Source organism: Amphiura filiformis, chromosome 14, assembly GCF_039555335.1.
Source record: "Amphiura filiformis chromosome 14, Afil_fr2py, whole genome shotgun sequence".
Taxonomy (NCBI): Eukaryota; Metazoa; Echinodermata; class Ophiuroidea; order Amphilepidida; family Amphiuridae; genus Amphiura; species Amphiura filiformis.
Window position 1 is genome coordinate 36,643,054 of NC_092641.1, and position 22,603 is coordinate 36,665,656.

At 37.4% G+C, this 22,603-nt stretch overlaps 1 protein-coding gene across 1 annotated transcript; it reads left to right on the forward strand.

Annotated features, from left to right (window-relative positions):
* The first annotated feature begins 1,527 nt into the window (after window positions 1–1,527).
* Window positions 1,528–19,183, forward strand: LOC140170040 (uncharacterized). The gene is made up of 9 exons (XM_072193355.1): window positions 1,528–1,786; window positions 6,780–6,931; window positions 7,728–7,838; window positions 10,021–10,203; window positions 11,101–11,220; window positions 11,678–11,819; window positions 12,938–13,104; window positions 15,041–15,568; window positions 17,221–19,183. The coding sequence occupies exons 2-9, from the start codon at window positions 6,782–6,784 to the stop codon at window positions 17,773–17,775; spliced, it is 1,956 nt and encodes a 651-aa protein (XP_072049456.1). The 5' UTR covers window positions 1,528–1,786; window positions 6,780–6,781; the 3' UTR covers window positions 17,776–19,183.
* The last annotated feature ends 3,420 nt before the right edge of the window (window positions 19,184–22,603 follow it).

The window sequence follows — 22,603 nt, forward strand, 5'->3', positions numbered from 1 at the left end:
GGACTTGGAGAAAGCAATGACAGAGGTGAGCAATAGGCTCTACAATGTTTAAACAAAGCAAAGTCAAGAGACAATATGGACATAATATCATGAAAATCTCAAGACCACAAAACTCACAACAAAATTAATTACGTCAGGATTAACATCAAATGGAACAGATATTACCAGCTGTAGAAGTTATCCAAGTGCAGACGTTGGATCTGATCACCAAATGGTGTTGTCAGACTTGTGAGACATCAAACTAAAGTTCAAGTAAAAACCAAAATGCAACCCCAAACGATATGACATTTTCAAACTCAAACATCCAGCCAAAGGAAAAGCTACGAGATTAGTCTCGGTCCCAGATGATTTGTGCTCCACTGTCACTAGACAAGCTGTCTCGCCGCAACCTCATAGTACATCTTCTCTGATTGGCTGAACACCTACCGTAAAATGGGGTAACTTCGGTCAGCGGGGTAACTTTGGTCGGTCAAATATATTTTTTTAAATGGTCATATTTTCATACAGCAATATTGTTTTTAGTCATATTCGGTGTCAATTTGTTAAGAAATATATTTGGAAGAAATAATAGTCGCTCATGTCCAATTTCCTCGAAATTTTCCTTGATTAATTTTGCTTAGTCAAATGTTACAAAAAATAACAACATATACAGCGGTAATACAGGGTAACTTTGGTCAGGCTATTTTTAACCCCTAGGGCACCCTTACAAAATTATTTTAAAATCTTTTTCAACTTCAAGATGTAGTTAAGGGAACCCTATTGTCATAAAAAAAGATATAATTAGAAATAGAACTGATTTTGTTTGGAAGCAGTGGTTTAAAAACTCTGAGTGAAGTGCCCAAAGTTACCCCATTTTACGGTACCTCAGGCTCTCGTTAAAAACCGAGGTATAAATTGGCTGTCAATTTCCGGGGGGGGGGAGCACTTCAACATGAAATGGATATAGGTGTAGGGCTGACACCTATATCATATCCAGTAATTTTAAAAATCCTAGTGGGCAAATATTACAGTACAGCTGCTTCTGTCAATAATAATATCGTTGCAACTTCCGCTAATGATTAAAATGTGATTAGCTGATTACACTATAGAGATCATGAAAATGTCAAAAGTGACTAACTCAGGGGCGGACTGGGCTGGTACGCTTCTCGCCCAAAAATACAGCCAGCTCAAATAAAGCAGAGAAGATCTTCTCTGCATAGGCTAAAGTATACATAAAGTGTAAACCTAAGGGATGCAATGATGATGACTGAAAAAAAAAAAGAAAGAAACTTATGAAAGGTACCGTACCAACAAAGAAAGAAGCAAATGAAGGGAAAAGAAAAGAAATGCAAATTTATTTATAAATAGGAATAAATAAATAAATAGGGCCTAAATAAATCAAGTAAATCAAGCAAGTAAATAGTTTGAAGAGAAAGAAGCAAATAAACAAAGAAAGAAAGTCTCAGGTCAAGCCTTAGCTCAGGCCTGCCTTAGCTGAGCCGCGGATCTAGCGCCCTCATATTGTTGTACTTCAGATGCATCCATTTTACTACAAATTTAGGTCTAGTTCCTTCAAAAGAAAACACCAAATTTAGCCTAAATAATTACACAGTTTGTTACATTGCATTGCATCGATCTTTTAACACTTTTCTCGGCAATCAGCGCTGTGAGAATCAAGCTGTATTTGTATGGTATAGGTATTGGGTTTGTGCTAAATTCATGCAAATTGCATTGTGTTTTCAATATGGTTGTTGAATTCGGCAGCTTTACCAAACTTTGAATGCACGGCGATTCGGGCACTGTACAGGTTAGTATAGGAATTTATTATCAAAAGGGCATTTCGTGATCCACAGCATCATCCCCCACTTTTCTCAATAAAAGTTCAGCTTTTTAAATCACTGGAAACCTCTGGCTACATAATGTAAACTTATGTCACAAATAGGTCACCCAAAACATGTTACTTGTTAGCCTTTTTAGCCCTAGAACTCTGGCCATAGTATCCGGCCGTTTTTAGTTTACTTCCACTAGGGCCAGAGGCACTTACATTGAAAAAATTGTTGGGAATTCTTGAACGATCCAGTACAAAAAATGAAATCATTTTAATGCTTGATCGAACCAATACAAATGTGTGTCAGGTCACTAATTTACATGATAAAACCCACTTGAGAACACACAATCGCCGGTCATTTCTAAAGATGCATTTATACTTTAATCGCTTTTGCAGAAACCTGAATCGCACGCATGATCAGTGTACTAAATCGCCGTCATATTTGCCTGCTGAGCATGCGCATGATTCGCTGTTTTTCAAAAGCGACACGTAGGCTATTTTATTGACACCCTCTGTCGGTCAACGTTCTCTAAAATTGCACACATAACTTGTGTAGTTAGCGACAATGATTCAGTCTGATGATGAGTAACCCATGAGTATAAACACAGCTTTACACAATGACTAATTTACATAGGCACAAAAGACCGTGTTCATGTACCGTTACTCAGCCAAACATGGCAGAGTAGGTCCCGGATGACGGTACATGTTCCTATCTCCTCAACGTTATACCTTTCCAACAAGGAAAGAGATACGAAAGGCGAACGTCTAGCCTAGGTATGAGTACTACAAGCAAGGAACTTATACGATGTCCTCATTCACAAACTGATACTATCTGTCCATCGTATAAGACTGTTACCGTACGGCAATGTGGTGAAGGAATATTACACAGTCAAGAATAGGCTCCATCATTTTTTTATTATGACATATGATCCTCCCAGTCTCCCGAAACATCAAAAGCGTTGCACTTATACTTACTTAAAAGGGATTTCAGTAGATACATTGTATCCACGAAAAAAACTTATTTCCAAAATTTCAGTTGATTCCGATTTTGCGTTTGCGAGTTATGCATGATTATGTGTAATTATACTGCTCCATAGACAATGTGTGTGCACCAGAACGAAATTCAAATTTGGCGATATTTTTGCTAAACGAATTAATCTGCAAGAAATATTTGGTACATAAGCATTATGTAGCCAGAGGTATCCAATGGTGTAAAAATCTCAACTTTTTTTTGGAAAAGTGGGGGGATGAGGCTGTGGATCATGAAATGCCCCTTTAAGACTGTCCTTTTTCACATATGCAGACAAAAAAAGGGCCAACTTGCCTAGAAATGGTCAAATTTTGGCAAGAAATATCTCTATATAATCCTATGTAAGTCCCATGCATATCACATCGTTAGCAGCGATTGAGGTTTTTTTTCTGAAGTTTGGTTGGTACCCACCCACGGCCCTGCAAGGTGCTAACACTTCAAAGTGTCCATAGTTCTGGTCGCTTGGGTTCAACTCCCCGCACATGCATGGAATCCTACGTAATACAATGTATGTATCATGTTCGCTTCCATCTAGCGATCAATAAGCTAAATAACACACGAGTAATCCAATTCAATGCACAAGCTCATACACATGGGATTCTTTGATGTCAGCTGCAAACAATAGAAACCTGGATCAATAATGAACGTTGGTCAAAAGTCGAGCTTACTGAAGTGAAAAAATGTGTACGGTACGTATGCAGAATCATATTGCCTTGAAAATCATAAAAAGCGATTGCTTGATGAACTCCAATGATTTTATTAGCGTTATTTATAAACCACATTTTAATATTTCAAAATGTTTTATATGCTATTTGACCCAGAAATGTATGAATTTGATGCGAAATCGTAATGAAAAATAAAATTTTACTTGTCAGATTCAGAAAGAGAGAATCTCATTACACACATGAATTACATCACAATCCAAACAATAGATGGTCAAGTTCATGGAGAATGTTACAAATTGTTGCATGTTTTGCTATTTCGTTTTTTTCTGCAGGGAATATGTTTTATCATTAAAATCGGATATATGGAAAACTATCAAAAATACGGCACAAACGGACATCGCTATTAGTTTCGCTGAACACAGTCTTTTGTGGCTATTCTCTCGGTCGGGCCACGTCACATCCATTCATGCATTGGAGTGAAAACAACTTATCGCATATTTTTATTTGCAGAGAGTCGAACCTGGCACAATAGTGTGATAGCTTGTGATACACTCCAGAGTTCAGTGTATGCGAATGTTGTTTTCACTCCAGCGCTATTGTCAGCCGGTTCATGCCCGGATGTCCGACCAACAGAATTGAGTAAAGCTGTGTTTATAATACACATGGGCAGTTGTACTGTAGACTTAACTACTAATTTCGAACGTTTCAGGACTTTTTCGGCAAGGATGACAATTTTGACCTCCTCGACCTCGTCTGTTTACAAACAGAGAGGTAGACAAAAGACCGTTCCGCTTGTCCAAACACTCGAGTATCAGAAGCATGGTCCACAATAGCGTGATTCACGTAACATGAATAGGGATTAAAAAGCTGTCAAGTAGAGCTTCTTTTGTCCAATTTGCCATCAAGATTTCATATATGGAAACCAGGGTTCGTTTTTTGCCAGCAAAAACCTGTTTTTGCCGGTAAAGTGGCAAAAACCTGGCAAAAACTGTTTTTGCCAGTTTTTGCCTGGATTAACCGGCAAAAATGGCAAAAAATGGCAAAAACTCACATATAGTCACTCAAATATTTTAAGTGACACAGAAAGCTCATAAACAGTAACACACAACTTTTAACGAATCATTCGACATATTTTTTGTCTCATTAAGTCCTTTTAATGATAAAGTTTTGAATGTGATACATGCCACATTTCGGTTAATTGCACTTGATATATTGCTTATAATTACAAAATCTGGCCTTGTTACACTCGGGAACTTATTTTTGTAACTTTGTGAAATAACTCACTTTTTTAGTTTTTGCCATTTTTGCCGGCAAAAACTTTTGCCAAGTGGTTAAAACCGCGGTTAAAACCGCGGTTTTTTCCACCTGCGGCAAAAACCTGCGAACCCTGATAAAAACAGTTCAGACCCAGAACACGATCATGTCAGAAATTAATGTTTTGTTCTGGGACTGATTATTTGGACTTCAGTGTTAATTCGTTACGGCAGAGTGCTACACTATCGTAAGTGCAGTAGAATGTAATAGCTGCCTTTTGTAAAACACCTATTGTTTGCAGCACAATCCCCTCATCATGCTCATTGTAAAGTGTTGATGTTCTGTTTTACTTGCCTGATGGCCACTAAGCTAACCCCAAGATATCACCTTACATGTAGTTGGGTGTTTTTCTAGTGTTATTGGTTAAAAATAAGTACATTTATTGAAATGTTGCAAATGGCAGCTATAACATTCTATTGTACTTACGATAGTGTAGCACTCTGCCGACGAATTGTTTTCATTATAAATGTCGCAAAATATTATTATTTGACAATAAATACCAACCTGTTTGACCTCTCCATATATTCATACATTGCTCATATCACCTGTGTTTTCAATATCATATTTTGTGGTAAAAATGATTTCAAATGTGTGATTTGCAGTCATTTTTGGAGCAACGATTTCTATATATGCTCACCAAACAGTGGGAAAGTGTGCAATCCAATTCCCATTCGAATGCATGGGAAACTGAAAGTGCATAACACAGGCCAGCCAACTCCCACGATAACATTAACCCATCACTGCAGTAGACCCAGGGGGGAGCGCATCAATGATCAAATATTTTTGGTGGGTATGTTCCCCCGGAATTTTGAGGTGATGGGTCTTTGGGAGCTGAAGGCGTACCGGTAAAAGGGGGTCTAACCGTCTTTTGGACCTGCGAACCAGGCTGCGAACAAGTACAATGGGGACTTTTGGAGCTGCGTACAGTCAAAATCAAGGGTCTTTCTTGGCTTTTTGGTTGAAAATCGCCTGAAAAAACAGGAATATGAGGAATGAGCAATTTTGGAGTCTTTTACAGCTGAAATTATCAAAATCAAGGGTCTTTCGGAGCTCTGTTTTGGTCAAATATACTGGGTCTTTCGTGCCCCCGCTCCCCCCTCCCCCTCCCCCCCACTCCCCACGAGTAGAACATCTCAGAGTTGTGCAGAATATAATTAGGACAGGTATGAAATGAAAGGTGAATTCAAATTTGCCATCAAACCACATCATTTTATATTAAATTAAAGCCCTTGAGTAAAGAAAGCCAAAACTGAAAACCGTTTTGTCATAGCACTTTCTGTAGCAAAGTTACATCTTGTCAAAGGTTGACTTTCATCAAAAATATTCAGCAAACTTTTAATGCATCAATTACAAAACAAAACAGCAAACTTGGGTCGAGTTTGGTGAAATTTATAATTTTTTCAAGTTATGACCAAAGATATCCATCCATGGGTAAAATTACTTCATTGATACCATGTACTTGGCACATATGGAATTTCAGTTTGGATATGTAAGGCCAAAAAAAAATTGTTTGCTTGTCACCGACAGACCCTAATGGAATATATGGAAAAAAAGGTGTTTTTTTGTTTTACTGTACAAGTGAATACCGACCGTAATTTTGGAGGGTTTTTTTTTTTCAACATTTTTGACATCCTGAAAAGTTTTTTTCACTGTTTCTACATACTTCTACAATGTAAACTGTTTAAAAACATGAATGAATACAGTAGAGAAATATCTCAATTCACAACTATTTAAAGGCATACAGTCATGTTTTAGTTAGATGACCTTTAAATTTTTTTATTTTTTTTAAATCTCGACCGACCGACCCACCCAATTCTGAAAAAGTTGTGGAGGACAAGCAAACTATCTTTTTTTTTGCCTAATGATGTATTCAGGCATATTACCATAATTTTCCGGTTTAAACCTGAATTCAGGTTTTTCCCAAATGTATGTACGGATGTACATGTTTGCTATTTAATTTCAGGTATGAGTCAGGAATCCTTCACATCAACCAAAGACTATGCAGGACCACATTTGACAATTGCAACTGCTACAACAACCAAATCGCACAAGCCCCATGGTAGTAAAGGAACAGTTAACCAACCAATGGCTCTTCTAGACTTTGCTGTGTTACAGGTCAGTATACGTATGTGCTGAAGGAATAACTGCAAAACATTCTACAAGCATCGAAATAAGTCTTTGAACGCTTGCGTTTAATTACGGAAAACTCTCACCCCCTCACCCCTGTGCAATGATGAGAAATGCCAATGTCTTCAGCGGTTTACCAATGTGTTCCAACATTGATTGATGGGGAGAGGGGAAGGGTAAATCGTTGCTGTAGATGTCATGCTTCTATTGATGTATTGACACTTCCTGTCTATCATTTTGACATCCCTCCTCTTGACATTTTATGTCAATCACTTTGACATGTCCCATTGACAGTTCCCCCTAGTGTATATAAGGCGCATCATCATGTTTATTTAGTTGCTCTGATGAAGATGGCACTCGCTAGAGTTCCGAAAGCTCAGCCCTCTCAAAAGGATTTCTCTAGGGAAAGATCAAATCTTACTCAGATGTCATGCTTGTTCTCATGCACAATATATGTCGTTTCTATGATCATATGAAATTCTGCACAGAATTTCGACAGAGTGTGCCAAGCATTCCAAGTACATTTTTCGAAGATAGTAGCTTCACATTATAACCATAATCCAAACCTTAACATTTGGGACATCCTATTGCACAGAAGAGGAATTTTAGAGGATGTGGTGGACTGGTGGTGGAAGGGAGAACACATGGTATTCACAAAAAAGTCTAAACACTATTAATTTTGAATTAGAAAATCTATTCAATTTTAATCTACAATCCTACAAATGCATCTATATATTTCATACATGTGTTAATAATATCAGATATATTTTATATCTTTATTCAGGAGTTTTTTAAGCACTGTGAAGTTGGTGACGTTTGCGCAGAGGAAGAGGATGTGGTGGTAGAAGGGAGAACGCATTTCCATTGTCTGCTATGTCAAGCAATGGTTCGTTCTGTAAGTATGATCTGGGTACTTCGTCATGGTAACTTATGCCACTCCATGAGGTTTCAATAACTCAATGAATGATACTGTGTGTGAAGATTGTAAGAAAAATAAGCTTGTTTTTTTCCAAGCCTCTTTTGTCCACATGCACAGCTATTCTATTATATGACTTTAATGTTCATGGGACGTGATACATATGTGACCCGCTCTGACGAAACCTGCCATAAGTCGCACTCAGCCATTTCGAGATACAGCGAGTCAAAGTTGGGAAAGGGGTGAAAAACCTTGCAGATTTCGTTTTTCAGTTTTTATTATTTTTTGATTCCTTAATATGTTTACTTTAACCTACCATTGAAAACAAAATATTTTTTTACGTCTAAATCACCCAAATCTAGCATTTTCTGAGGCAAAACAAGTCCTTAACATGTCATTTTAAAACTTTAAAGCCATTTTCCTTGCATTTGCCTTTTCTGTATATGTTGCTCCCCCCCCCCCCCCTTCCCGTTGAAAGACCATAGAATGAGGACCACATGTCCCAGAAACATAATGTTGGTATCAAATGAAAGCTGAAGACCTATACTAAATGATGACATCAAAAACTCAATTTTCAAAATTAGTGGCTTATGTCTGGTTTTGTGGGAGCAGGTCACATATATATGGGAAAAAGTAATAGTTGTAAAACAAATTTTATTTTTATAATGTCAAAAGAATGCTAGATTAAAACAAAGAGGCAAAAAGTATGGACTCCATGCACCATGTTTGTGCATGGCATTATTTCATCATGTACCCAGTAAAGTTTGAACAGTCAAATGCTCCACTAATGAATTATACCAATAACCTGGGATCCCAGGGAGAACAGTGGCAGTACATTGATTGGTCACCCCACACAGTGTCATCGCCCCGATATCTCCATGGTAGAAATCGCCATGGTAGGTTGAATCCACAGCCACGAAAGGTCATTTTATTCCGACCTTATGAGACGCATATAATTAGCCAAGTGACCTGACTAAGGCTACTGACAATAGCCGGGGTAATTGATTTCTCGCTGTGTGAGTAAGCTTGTATACGACATTGCGGTCAATGGTCATACTGCCTACGGAGTAGTGACTGCAGATTATAGCCTGCGCGCTGTAGTCCATACAGGACCAACGCAATATAAAATTAGCGATTTTGGTCAGATTTTGAGTTCAAGACTCACGGCCGTTTCTCAAAGCGCAAACTAACAACTATCATATCTGTTCAACACATATTTTCAAGTGTATGAGACCAGATCTGGTTTCTTGAGACGAAATCATTTACGGGAGATATTCATCATTTTCTAACCCGGTATCCGAAGATTTTCGTCTGATATCAAAATCGTGCATAGCGATTCACGTGTATCGATCCCGTGTATTCATTTTAGTGTCTCTGCTGCCTGGCTCTGCTGCACCAAATAATTATTAGCCAGGCGATGTCGGTGTGCCCCAGGTTAAATAAGAAATAAATAGATAAATACATTCATATATAAATAAATAATGCTCACAAAGTGCTATTTGTGCAAAATATTGCAACGCTCAAGCTTAAATATTCAAATTATTGGTTGATGTGGGGTTTGCAAGTAAAAGCAGGTAAATAATTTTGGTTTCCATTCACCGCAGCGTTATATGGTTTATGCGCACAGGGAAATTATGAATCACCCCTCTCTGTGTATAATTTCTTGGGGAAAATGGAAATCTATGTTTTCTCTGACACAAGAACACATATATTGAATGTTTTTTAGTACAATGGTTAAATATTTTCATGGGGTGAAATATGGACTGCTCCATTCAACGAGGCTTTGTGGAACTGAATGGAACAGTCCATGTTTCACCAAATGAAAATATACTTTCCATTGAACAAATAAAAACTCATATATATTTAAATTCTTTTTCTTCTACTTAATTTTGATTACATTCTTTCAAGAATATCTAACTATATTTATTTTAGAAGCAACACCCACACCTATAATTGGCGAGTCAAGGTGTTCACTTTGCATGCTATACGCTCACATTTGTCTGTTTAAGTAAGTGTTTCCATGGTAGCTGCGCATGAGTGCAATGGAAAATGGACTATTGCACTCGCATGGAGTGCAATAGCCTTTTCCAAAATATAGCAAAAATAATCAATAGTAATTGACCAATCAAATAACTGCATTAACTATGTTTGTTTTTTCTAGGCTTCCAAACTTCAAGATCATTGTATGCGTCATGCCAACACCAAAAACGTACCTCAAGAACATGAGATGTGCGTTAAGTATTTCACTAGTTTCATGCCAACATGCTCCCAGAATTGCCAACTGAGTCAGACTTCTACTAAACACAGGCATTGCAAGCTATGTGGAGGAGCACATACAGATCCTGTAAGTAGGTTTTCCATTATGTATGTTAAATCATCAGGGGACAGTTCAACATCACATAACTGCTAGCGCTAGTTGACACACACACATCGTTTAACTCCTGTCATACACATTGTAACAAAAATTAATATTGAAAAAAAAAAGATTTCCAAGTATTTGTGAGGAAAAGTTATTAGTTTGCAAGATAAAGGTAAAGTCATGCTGGTGCAATGTTCATGTGCTGAACAAAGTTCCCAACTCTTTTCATTGGTATTTGGGCCAGACTCCCCTGAATTAAACTTGTTGTGGGGTGTGCTACCCTTCCTGCATGACAAGTTTGTTTTACATTAAGAGCCTTGTCTGAGGCCACAACACACTAGTACATGTACCCCTGCTGTTCAAACCCTCAACCTACTGATTATGAGTCTGAGCCTGTACCGTTAGTCCGTTGTTCAAAATAGGAACCTATTTCAAAATGATTATTATAACCAGCACTGCTGCATGTTCAAAGGGGCAGATGGGTAAGTTGGAAAAAAGCTGGGTGTGCGTAAGCCTTGACAGATAGACGTTCACGTCTGAACGTCCACCACAAATGGCATGTTATGTCGGCATTTTCACTTTTGAAGATATTGGACAGGCAAATTCTCCTCAAAATAAGCTTGACAATATTTATTACATGTCCCTCTTGCTTGTTTGCAAGGTAGTAAAAAATCAGTAAAAGAGTTAAGAAATCCTTTGTTTTCTATTGTTTTTGTAGAAATTTAATGGACCATAATTATTTCAAAACAAGCTCTGCTGACATTTCAGCCAGTTCGTGTGGGATGGTCACATATTACTTGGAAACTCTTTAAAACATCAAATTGAATGCTTACATGATTAATAACTTCAAGTTTGATTGTTTCCTCCTTTGTGTCATATCAGGATAGCAGAGGTCTGGGTGTCCATGTAGAAAGCTGGCACACCAGACATTACACTGAAGTCAAGGAAATTGTTGATCTGGCAAGGAAACTCAAGAGTTACCTCTTACCTCAGGATGCACAGGTAATATTAGTTATTACGTGAAGCAGATGTATGGTACAAGAAATGTGTCAAGTCTTAAAATGAGTATAGTATGACACTGAGCACATGATAATTTCCTTTACCATACCGACGCTCAACCTAATAACAAATTTATCATACCACTAAGTCATTCTAAATATTGAAATAATTGAGTTTTTAAGCATTCTAATTGTTTAAAAAAGGAAAAGTGCTTACAACGCGTATCTCGCCATATATGCGTATTGTGCCCTCCCCGGTTATAAAGCCACCCAGTTTTGGAGTGAAATTGCCCATCTGCATGTAGGGATGGGCTTATACCCGAGTGGTTATGGTAATAATAATATTGATGAGAAGAACTTAACACAACCAATGGTATAAATTGCATTGTGCATCTGTACTCTCCAAACAGCTAATGAACCTGAAGAACTAAACCAATGCCTTCATTTGTATTTCAAATTAGGGGACTGAAAGCCAGCAACAGCAGCACCAAGATCAACAGCAGCAGCAACAACAGCAGCAGGTTGGTATGTCTGTCCAGCAAGAAGGTATGGGACCAGGTGGTGACACCTCAACTACTATGGAACAGGCAGTATACACACAAGGTAACACCCTAGTATTGTAATATATGTCCGTCCATATCAAAACGATGCACTTGTCGGCTGCTACATGTGTCTCTTTTTACAAAATAGCTAGGAATAAATCTCAATTGGAGGTCATTTCAAATCATCTCTAAGTCACATGGTTTAGGAATACAGAGAACATTCCATAACCATGTGACTTGGGATGATTTGAAGTGACCTCCACTTCAGATGAGTCTGGTATTTATTTCTAGCTATTATGTGAAATGAGACAACAAGTGCATCCTTTTGATATGGATGGACACATTATGCACAATTTATTTTGTCATTCTTACGAGATTTTTACGAAATTTAGGCAAAATGCAAATTTTTTGAGGAAAAACATGTTTTTTGGCCCATATTCTTTCAGACCCCATAACTGAAAAAAACCGATTACTTAATAAGTAATAAAATCTAGATTATTTTATTATTATTATTTTGACCAACTTTGAGAAACTGAGAAAACTTTGAGAAAAATGCTGAATGTTGCCCAAAAAACTTAAAAATCCTAATTTTCGCCCAAATATATTTTTTAATATTCTAGGGGGATTTAACTAATAAGGATATAAATCACTATTACTGTAGTATGACTTATTTGCTTTTTGACTGTTTAATATTTACATAAAAAGAATAAAACACAAAGATAATTTTAATGTATGTTTTTTCTAAAAGTGGCACAAAATGGCCCGTATGCCCACTAGTGTCACTGCAAACATTGTGTCTTTTGCGAAAAATTGACAATGTCGGTACTTTAAACACAGTTGTGCATACAGAAAGTTTGTGGGTTTTCATACCTGCCCCATTTTGATGCCTCCCAAGAACGAAGCCCTTGGCATGTACCCCCTTGCCCCCAGCTACGCTTCTGATTATCATGACTCAAAGTTTAGACAGATTTTAATCAACCCGTACTTGTTTCAGTCTGTTCATCTGTCCAGGATAATATCACTTGTCTGCATGATCACCAGTGCTACCCATTTTCCGTTCTCTTAGCAACTGCAAATGCTTATTAATTGAAGGAGAAAATGATTGTATTTTTCAAACAGTTGCGGTAGCTCATCTGTTGCAAGTACCAACATTACATATTTAATTATTCATTGATTCAGGTGTGATACCCCCTGGAAGTTGGCAAACCAGTACAACCCAGATGACAGATGGGACCCTAGCAACAGTTCATCAGTGGACAGGGTCAACTCCTCCAGTTTATCCTCCAAGTTGCACATTACAAAACATGGACCAAACACAAGCAGGAGGTGAAAGCTATGTAATACAGGTATTGGTGCTGATGCATTCAGTTGATAGTGCTTTTTAAACATAGGGCTATTCCAGTTGAATTCCATACACCGGTTATGAGAGACAGGACCTGAATTTCACTGGGAGTGTGAATTTCAAATGGGTTACCTGAATGGGTGCTCCTTTTGAAATCTACACTCCCTGTGTAGGAGATTAAGGTCATGTCTGCCATAGGGGGTATATGGATTTCAACTGTAATAGCCCGTTATTTGAAACCTATTATAAAGGGACTTCCAGAAATCTGCCGAGAACCCCACAAATCTGCACAGTTGTCAAATGCCCAGGCATAGAGAATTAAGATTGTCTGGGTTGACAAGAAAACAAAGTTCATACTAAGCGTGTACGCAATGTAAGGAATGTGTATGCTTTATTCTGTACCACGCTATGTCCGTGTGTGTTTATCGCGGAGCCACTAGCGTTCATAATGTTTGAGCTTGGCCAAGAATTACTAAATTTACCTGAACATGTAAAAAAAACACCCTGTTGATATGCCATTCTGTGGATATCTCAATATGAAGAGTTCAGATGCAAAAACCAATACATTCTTTTTCTTGATTTGAAATATGTGGCTGGACGCGGCGAATGAGCCGTAAACTCGGCAAACTTCATTTCGAGCTACAGGTGAAAATATATGCAAATCTCGTATTTTGGCGAAGTTGAGATTTTTGCAGATTTGAAATGTTTAAGCTTTCTTCTAAACACATACAAAGTTTTATTTTAAAGAAATAAGTGGAAATATGAAATAATCTACATTTTCTGAGGCCCATCTGATGAATGGTCTTTATGCTTCCCTAACTTTGAACGCGTTTTCTCGGTTTCGCGTTTTGATTCATGACAACCTATAACAAGCCATAACTTCGCTTCTGATTGTCATATGAAGTTCATTGAGGTGTCATTTTAATTCCTGAAACATGAAGGGGGACTTTACGGCTTATTCGAGGTGTCCAGGCACATATAGTCATGTATATCTTGTCAAATGGGCTATTCCAGATGTATTCTGCACCCCCCCTATGGAAGACATTTAAAAAAAATACAATTCCAGCTGGAATTGAGATGTGTCTAGAATTCCAGCAGTCATTTTAACACAGATTCCGCTGGAGGGTATGGAAGACATTGAGATTAGGTGAAATTCCGGCTGCTAAAATTAACAAAAAAACAAGAGTGGGGATTGTGAAAGGCCATGAATGATGTGCCTATGGCGGCTGGAAAATGGTCAAAAATGCTCCAATTCCGGCAGGATCTTCACTTATGGTCGCCATCTCGATTAACCTATGAATGACATTTACAATTTACTTGAATTCTGGCTGAAAACTGAAAAAATGTTCTAATTCCAGCTGGAACCCTATGGAAGACATTTACATTTATTTGAATTCGGCTGGCCATATTGCCACAATTAAGGCAGGGACTTCCATGGGGTTTTCCTGACATGTGAATTCCGGCTGTCAATTTAGCCCCGAATTCCGGAAGTGTCTTCCATAGGGGGGGTGCGGAAGACATCTGGAATAGCCCAATATAAAGAATATGATAAGAAAATATGTGCTTTTTTATCATAGTTTCAAAAATATACATGGTATTTTACAGTAGGGTGTCAATTAAAAGCAAGCATTATATGGTAGATGTTGGTGACATAACTCGATCAGTTTGAAAATGGCATTTATCATAAGCAAGCATATGTGCACAAACCAATAGGGTGCAACTTTTGAATCGGTACCTTCTATCAGTTTTAGTTTTATAACTTTGTTTATATTTCTGCATCATTTGTCATCACTGATATCTCAAATTAAAGACAACATCCATCCTTATGGTTACCTTGATTTTCTAAATGGACCCTCACTTTAGCTATAAAGTCATGAGTCATTAAATGCAACCTTATTCATTGAACTGACTGTAATAAATGATGTGATTTTTGCCCACAGGAACATCCAGTTGAACACACAGGTTCTGAGTTTGTGATCCAAGAAGCAGCAGCCCAATCAGGGGTAGATGAAGGCTATACCCTGCAGGTGCAAACCTCCTCATTAAATCCAAGTCAAGAAGCTGCTTCTATAATCCTCCAAATGATGGACAGAGTACAGATGCCTGCAACTGAACAAACAAACCAACAACAATCTCAAGAAATAATGGTGGTTCAAAACGAGTCAAGAAAACGGGGACATTCAGAGGACGATACTAGCCAATCCAATAAGACATCTAAACAAGATGAAAGTACTTCATTAGATAGTGATACATTACCCCTAGTGTTCAAATCTAAACCACTACCAGGAACTGTGATTGACCCAGTAGCAACTCCTCGTAAGATTTGTCATCAGTGTCTAGTGTGTGGATCAGGGAGTTACCTCAGATCAATACGTGTGTCAAGTGAAGGCAATAAGAGGAATATGAACAAAGCACAGACAGCAAGGCTCATGACATATTACAAACTTGCTGTGGATCCAACTACACCAGTAAGTACTTTAAATGCATTGGCAAGTAAGGGACACAAGTTGCACCTAATGTTAATGGTATTATCAGTACACCTGACATACTTTGGGGTGGTATTCCATTCAGCCTTTAGCGTCATGATATTGTCCCCTATTTCATTGAACAAGCTGGAGTAACAATTTTAACTTTTAGTGAACATAAATTCTTTTTAACTTCTGATTTGATGAAGAACTTCAGTGAAAGATTTTATCATTTTACTTTGATAATCATATTGAAAAGTTGTTCTTCCTTGCTTTCCTGATTTCAGGAAATGTTAAAGAAAATTGACCAATTTCAGGAAATATTTCCACTACTATTCATGTGCAAAAGAATTTAGGGAATAGTGCATTTTCAGGATTTCTCCATGTTTTCGGGAAATTTTGACAACACCAAGTGACATCTCTGCACAATGTAATACAGATTTTTATGCAAGTGGTGATCAATGAGATTGCAGAATTCATATCAACTAAAGGCTAAGGATTGAAACTAAACTTGCCTTGACTGATAATTGAATACATTTCATACACTCTTTGATAGCGAGAACCAATCAGAGCAAGCGTTAGAAAAATGCGAAACATGCATTAATTGTGTATCTTGTGCACTCCGCGTACTACGCGCAGTGTTTCATTCGCGTCGCGTAGGATTGATTCATTTGTTGGGCGGGTTGATGCATTTATATTTCTTTCTATTTGCGAACATATTTAGTGATAATTCGTTATAAAAAAAGAAAAATCACACATTTTTTTTTTTTTTTTTTTATGAAATAGGTTAATAAACGCGTATTACTTGTTGCTCGAGGAATTAGACAAAGTAATGTACTTGCGCTGATGTTGATGCATCTAATGCAATCCCCCCCCCCCCTTCAGGGCTCGTGCATTAGACGCATCAACATCAACGCGCATGCATTAGTTTGTATAATTTCTCTCCCAACAAGATAATACTTGTTCATTAACCTATAAATATGCCACAACCCCATCACATGTTAGGGACTATGCCTTGCTCCTTGGTTCAATTCCTATCAAGTTAGTCCATCCACAAAGAAAGTTGGATAAGGCCAAAATAGATTAAAATGTGGTTTCTGGTAACAAGCTAAGAATGAAAATGGGAAAGAAACCGTTTCGGTTCATGAAAAGAATTTATAAAACCTTTTTTTTTTAAATTCTCCAATGAAATGAAACCAATTGCAAGTTGTATTTATTATGCACAACATAGTCATATGTATCATTTCATTTCACTTTAGTTTAAAGGTTTTTACAGATTTGATTTTAAAATGGATATGAAATATATGTTAGTTTGGACAATTTCATGTTGGACGTTTGACAGGAACTATACCTGATTGTTTTCATGTGTTTATTTGTTACCATCATATCCAAATACGGAACTTGCATGTAAACAAAATATGAGTAAAAATAAAAAAGTAACAAGGAATTTGATTATATTTGTCATATAAAATCAATACTCTTCACCCAACATTTCAAAGACAACTACTGTGTTTTGATGTAATGGGATTTTTTTTATGCATCACCAAAGGTATTATAGTTATGTATTCATTTATTTCCATAGCTATATATTTTTGTTTTTTAGCACTTTTAGTTCTTTTTTAAAAATAAATATTATGATCTGGTTTTGTTTACAGGGCAAATTGATCTGCAAAAAAGACTTTGAAATCTGGCTGCAATATGACAAGAAACTCCAGCAGTTATTGCACGGAGGAGAAGAAGACAAACCGCAGAAAGATCTAGATGGAGTTTTGACCAAGACAAAATCCCCAGGGAGAAAACCGCTCAGTATCACCAAAAGTAACAAATCGGAACTGTCACCTACATCCCAAGCTAACGTAGGGCGTAAACCCAAGAAATCATCAACACAGATACGAGTGCCTCGCAGTCGACGATTACAAGAAAGGATGAACAAGCCTGAAGTAGGTGCATCAGATGAGGAAAATGAAACTAACAAACAAAGATCACAAGATGATGATAATGAAATGAATGAAGACAGTGCAGAACAAGTGGTACTGGTATCAGTACCAGAGGAAGATGAGGAGGTGGAAGGAGAGGCACAATTTAAGATTATTGTTAGTAGTGTGATGTCGGACAGTAATGAAGAAGGTGATCAAGCTACACAGGTAGCTGTACAAGAAGAAGCAAATAGGCGTGCAAGAAGTGTGAGGATTGTAACAGCCAAGAGGTAACATGGTTACCACAATACCACAGCCTACAAAAATGTAGGTTCTCTATACACAAATCCAACTTGACACATTCCTACACCTCACTGGCAGCCATAGCTGGGGGCCTTCCATCCATTTTACGCGATACCAGTATCACAGGTGTGCAACGTTTACCGATCCCGTGATGCGGCGCAAGTGTTACGCCCTCTGATGCGCTCGCAATAGTGGGCGTCTTAAATCGCAATCCAAACGAACTAAGCTAGTTTGACGCGGATAGCCCCCAGCTATGGCCGACTGATCCTGACCATCACTTGGCTCGTTGGATTCGTCTATAGATCAGGGAAGATTTAGTTTTGTAAAATAAACAGTTATGATGTCAATACAGGTCAATTTGTTCAGAAACCCAGGCTTAGTGATTACTACCAAGTAAAAGATTAATATTTATTTTTTATATCAGGCTTACAAGCAGGACAAACTTATCTACATATTGTATAGTTTCTGTGCAGTACACAGATCAAGATGTAATATTCAACAATATTGTATTGATTATTTGATTGTCATCCGGGTATTCGCCAGCGAAGTGGTTACATAACTTCCTGGTAACTGGATTCCTTTTGGAATTGGTAATACTATGTCATAGACTTTGTGTTGTGATCATTTCGATCGTGATCCAGTTGACGTAGTGATAATCGGATTACGTGCAACACTTCGCTGGCGAATTGTAAGCATGGTGCCATGCTGCTTCAGCATTTTCATGCATGGGCTAATCCAGTTAATTCCATACACTCCGTATGGAATACATGACCTTAATCTTCCACACAGGAAGTGTGAATTTCAAATGGCGTTTATACCTGATTGGTTGACTCCATTTTAAATTTACACCCCCTGTGTGGGAGATTATGGGGTAAATGGATTGTAACTGGAATAGACCAACAAGACCACATTTATTGACTGAAAAAGCAGGGAAATACACACTGCTTAGTTATAGTTGTATGTCATCAATGAAAGGGAATATTCTCTTGATAAGCTTTGGTTTAGCAAGTATTTTGCCACAAACTCCATGTCATGACAGTGGCAAACTGAGCAAATGTCCAATTCAGGCAAATTAAAGTGGCAAAGCCAACTCCCTGACCCAGAATAAATCTGCTGGAACAAAAATAAAGGGCTATGAATTTCAAATGGGGTTACCTGAATCAAGTGAATTGATGACTCTATTTGAAATCTACACCCCCTGTGTGGGAGAATTTCTTCCATATGGGGTGTATGAATTTCAACTGGAATAGCCCAAAGCATGAGGTGTTATAATCCAATTGCTCTTTTTATGTTTATTGATCAATTCTTACTGCAGTTGTGCAAAATATTTTGTTCAAAATTTATTTAAACTAATTTGTATCATACAAGTGTTTTATTATGTATATTTTCAATTGTATAATAAATACAATGTATATTAAAAAGTTGAACTTAAAAAAAGCATTGAAAATAGTTTAATTTGATATTCGTCAAAACATTAATGACCATTGTTTATTTGAAATACTACTACATTGTGGCAAGTTTAATGTGTTCTTTAAAGTTGTGTTGGAAAAACGGTCATCAGAATTTGTTGTAGGTACCCTCAATTACTCCGGAATCCAGATGAATTAGGATTAAAAAAACATTTTCATAAAAAAGATGTCAAAATGCTCAGGAGGATGAACCACTTCAAATGAGACCTGTAGGTAAAAATGTTCACTATGTAACATAAAAGTACCCCAGTTTATGACACAGGACCCTTTTTCTATCCATCTTCACAAAATACACCCAATCTATTTACCATTTACCACCCATCTTCACCAAATACACCCAATCTATTTACCATTTCCCGCCCATCTTCACCATATACACCCAATCTATTTACCATTTACCACCCATCTTCACCAAATACACCCAATCTATTTACCATTTCCCGCCCATCTTCACGAAATACACCCAATCTATTTACCATTTACCACCCATATTCACCAAATACACCCAATCTATTTACCATTTACAACCCATCTTCACCAAATACACCCAATCTATTTACCATTTACCACCCATATTCAACAAATACACCCAATCTATTTACCATTTCCCGCCCATCTTCACCAAATACACCCAATCTATTTACCATTTACCACCCATATTCAACAAATACACCCAATCTATTTCCCATTTACCACCCATCTTCACGAAATACACCCAATCTATTTACCATTTACCACCCATATTCACCAAATACACCCAATCTATTTACCATTTACAACCCATCTTCACCAAATACACCCAATCTATTCACCTTACCATTTACCACCCATCTTCACCAAATACACCCAATCTATTTACCATTTACCACCCATATTCACCAAATACACCCAATCTATTTACCATTTACCACCCATCTTCACGAAATACACCCAATCTATTTACCATTTCCCGCCCATCTTCACCAAATACACCCAATCTATTTACCATTTCCCGCCCATCTTCACCAAATACACCCAATCTATTTACCATTTACCACCCATCTTCACCAAATACACCCAATCTATTTACCATTTCCCGCCCATCTTCACCAAATACACCCAATCTATTTACCATTTACCACCCATATTCACCAAATACACCCAATCTATTTACCATTTACCACCCATCTTCACCAAATACACCCAATCTATTTACCATTTACCACCCATATTCACCAAATATCTTCACCCAACGAAATACACCCAATCTATTTACCATTTCCCGCCCATCTTCACCAAATACACCCAATCTATTTACCATTTACCACCCATCTTCACCAAATACACCCAATCTATTTACCATTTACCACCCATCTTCACCAAATACACCCAATCTATTTACCATTTCCCGCCCATCTTCACCAAATACACCCAATCTATTTACCACCCATATTCAACAAATACACCCAATCTATTTACCACCCATCTTCAACAAATACACCCAATCTATTTACCATTTACCACCCATATTCAACAAATACACCCAATCTATTTACCATTTCCCACCCATCTTCACCAAATACACCCAATCTATTTACCATTTACCACCCATATTCAACAAATACACCCAATCTATTTATCTTTTACCACCCATCTTCAACAAATACACCCAATCTATTTACCATTTCCCTCCCATCTCCACCAATACAATACAATACAATACAAAGAGCATTTGCTCCATTTCCATAAGGCTCAGAGCGCTTATAAAATACCTTAATACTACCACTTAAAACTACATTTTGAAAGTGCATCGTAAAATACAAATTACAATACCAATAAGAACATGTTAAGGGAACAAATAAGTTTTAAGCACTTTTTTGAACATATTTGTAGATGAAGATTGTCTAGTACAGGTAGCTTATTCCACTCTTTTGATGCAAACACAGTGAAAGTTCTATCACCAGCTAAGACTCGTAGTCATGGGATAGTCAAGACGAAGATAATCATCGCAAGATCGGAGTTGTCTCTTTGGAACATACAATGATAAGCAATTTGACAAATATTTCCCACCCATCTCCACCAAATACACCCAATCTATTTCCCATTTACCACCCATATTCACAAAATACACCCCATCTATTTACCATTTCCCACCCATCTTCACGAAACACACCCAATCTATTTACCATTTCTCGCCCATCTTCACCAAATACACCCAATCTATTTCCCATTTACCACCCATATTCACAAAATACACCCCATCTATTTACCATTTCCCACCCATCTTCACGAAACACACCCAATCTATTTACCATTTCTCGCCCATCTTCAACAAATATACACCCAATTTATTCATCTTTTTCCATCCATCTTCACCAAATACATCCGATCTATATATTTACCATTTCCCATAATTTATTAAATGCCCCGTTTCCTTAGCAGTAGCCGTACATGTACCAGGATTTTTTTCGGCGGGGGTGGGTGGGCAAAGTTGTGGGAGTATGTATAACAAATGGGCGATTTTCGCCTAATATTTTTGAAAAAGCTGCCAGAACTGTTGGGTTAGGCTATTAATGTGTAAAATGCAAACGTTTTAAAAGCTTCTGCAAAACACTTGTAACATAGGCCTACTTGTTATTTAATTAAAGGCGTATTTCGTGATCCTATCATCCTTTTTATGACATTTTCCAGTAGATATCCACGAAAAAAGCTTATTCCCGAAATTGCCGTTGATTCCGATTTTGTGTTTGCGAGTTTATGCATGATTAGGTCTTTGTGTATTATTACTATTACACTGCTCCATTGGCCGCTGTTGTAATTTCGTTCTGGTTCATCAGAAGAAATTCAAATTTGACGATATTTTTGCTGAAATTAATCTCAGTGCAAGAAATATTTGGTACATAAACATTATGTAGCCACTAGCCGGAGGTTTCCAGTGGTATAAAAATCTCAACTTTTTTTTTTTGAGAACGGTGGGGGATCATCTGGATCACTTTTAAATCTTGACAGAATATTTGTCTAAAAACGTCTGCAAAAAGATATTTTACAAAAATATTTTGCCAATATTTTAAAAACGTTTCTTTAGTGTTTTTGATACAAAAAGTTTGCATGACCTTTATATAACTCGACATTTAAATGTTATCAAAACGTTTTTACCAAAACAAAGATCATTCCTGTGTTTGCTGCGGCAACGGGAAGCAACATGGCAACCAAGTTCAAGTCAAATTTACTGCAATTTCATGTTCGTAGACAAGATAGTAAACTCTAAGCAGGTTTGTCATCAACCAATGTTTTGAATGGTATTATAACATAACACCCCATGAGTAAACAATAATTGTCATCGCATCCTCGACGCCACCAAGAGTAAACAA

Coding starts and splice junctions, on each gene's coding strand:
- LOC140170040 (XM_072193355.1), top strand. CDS start 6,782: ATGAGTCAGGAATCCTTCACATCAACCAAAGACTATGCAGGACCACAT. Junction 11,221..11,677: donor TCTTACCTCAGGATGCACAG/GTAATATTAGTT, acceptor ATTTCAAATTAG/GGGACTGAAAGCCAGCAACA. Junction 11,820..12,937: donor ACAGGCAGTATACACACAAG/GTAACACCCTAG, acceptor TCATTGATTCAG/GTGTGATACCCCCTGGAAGT.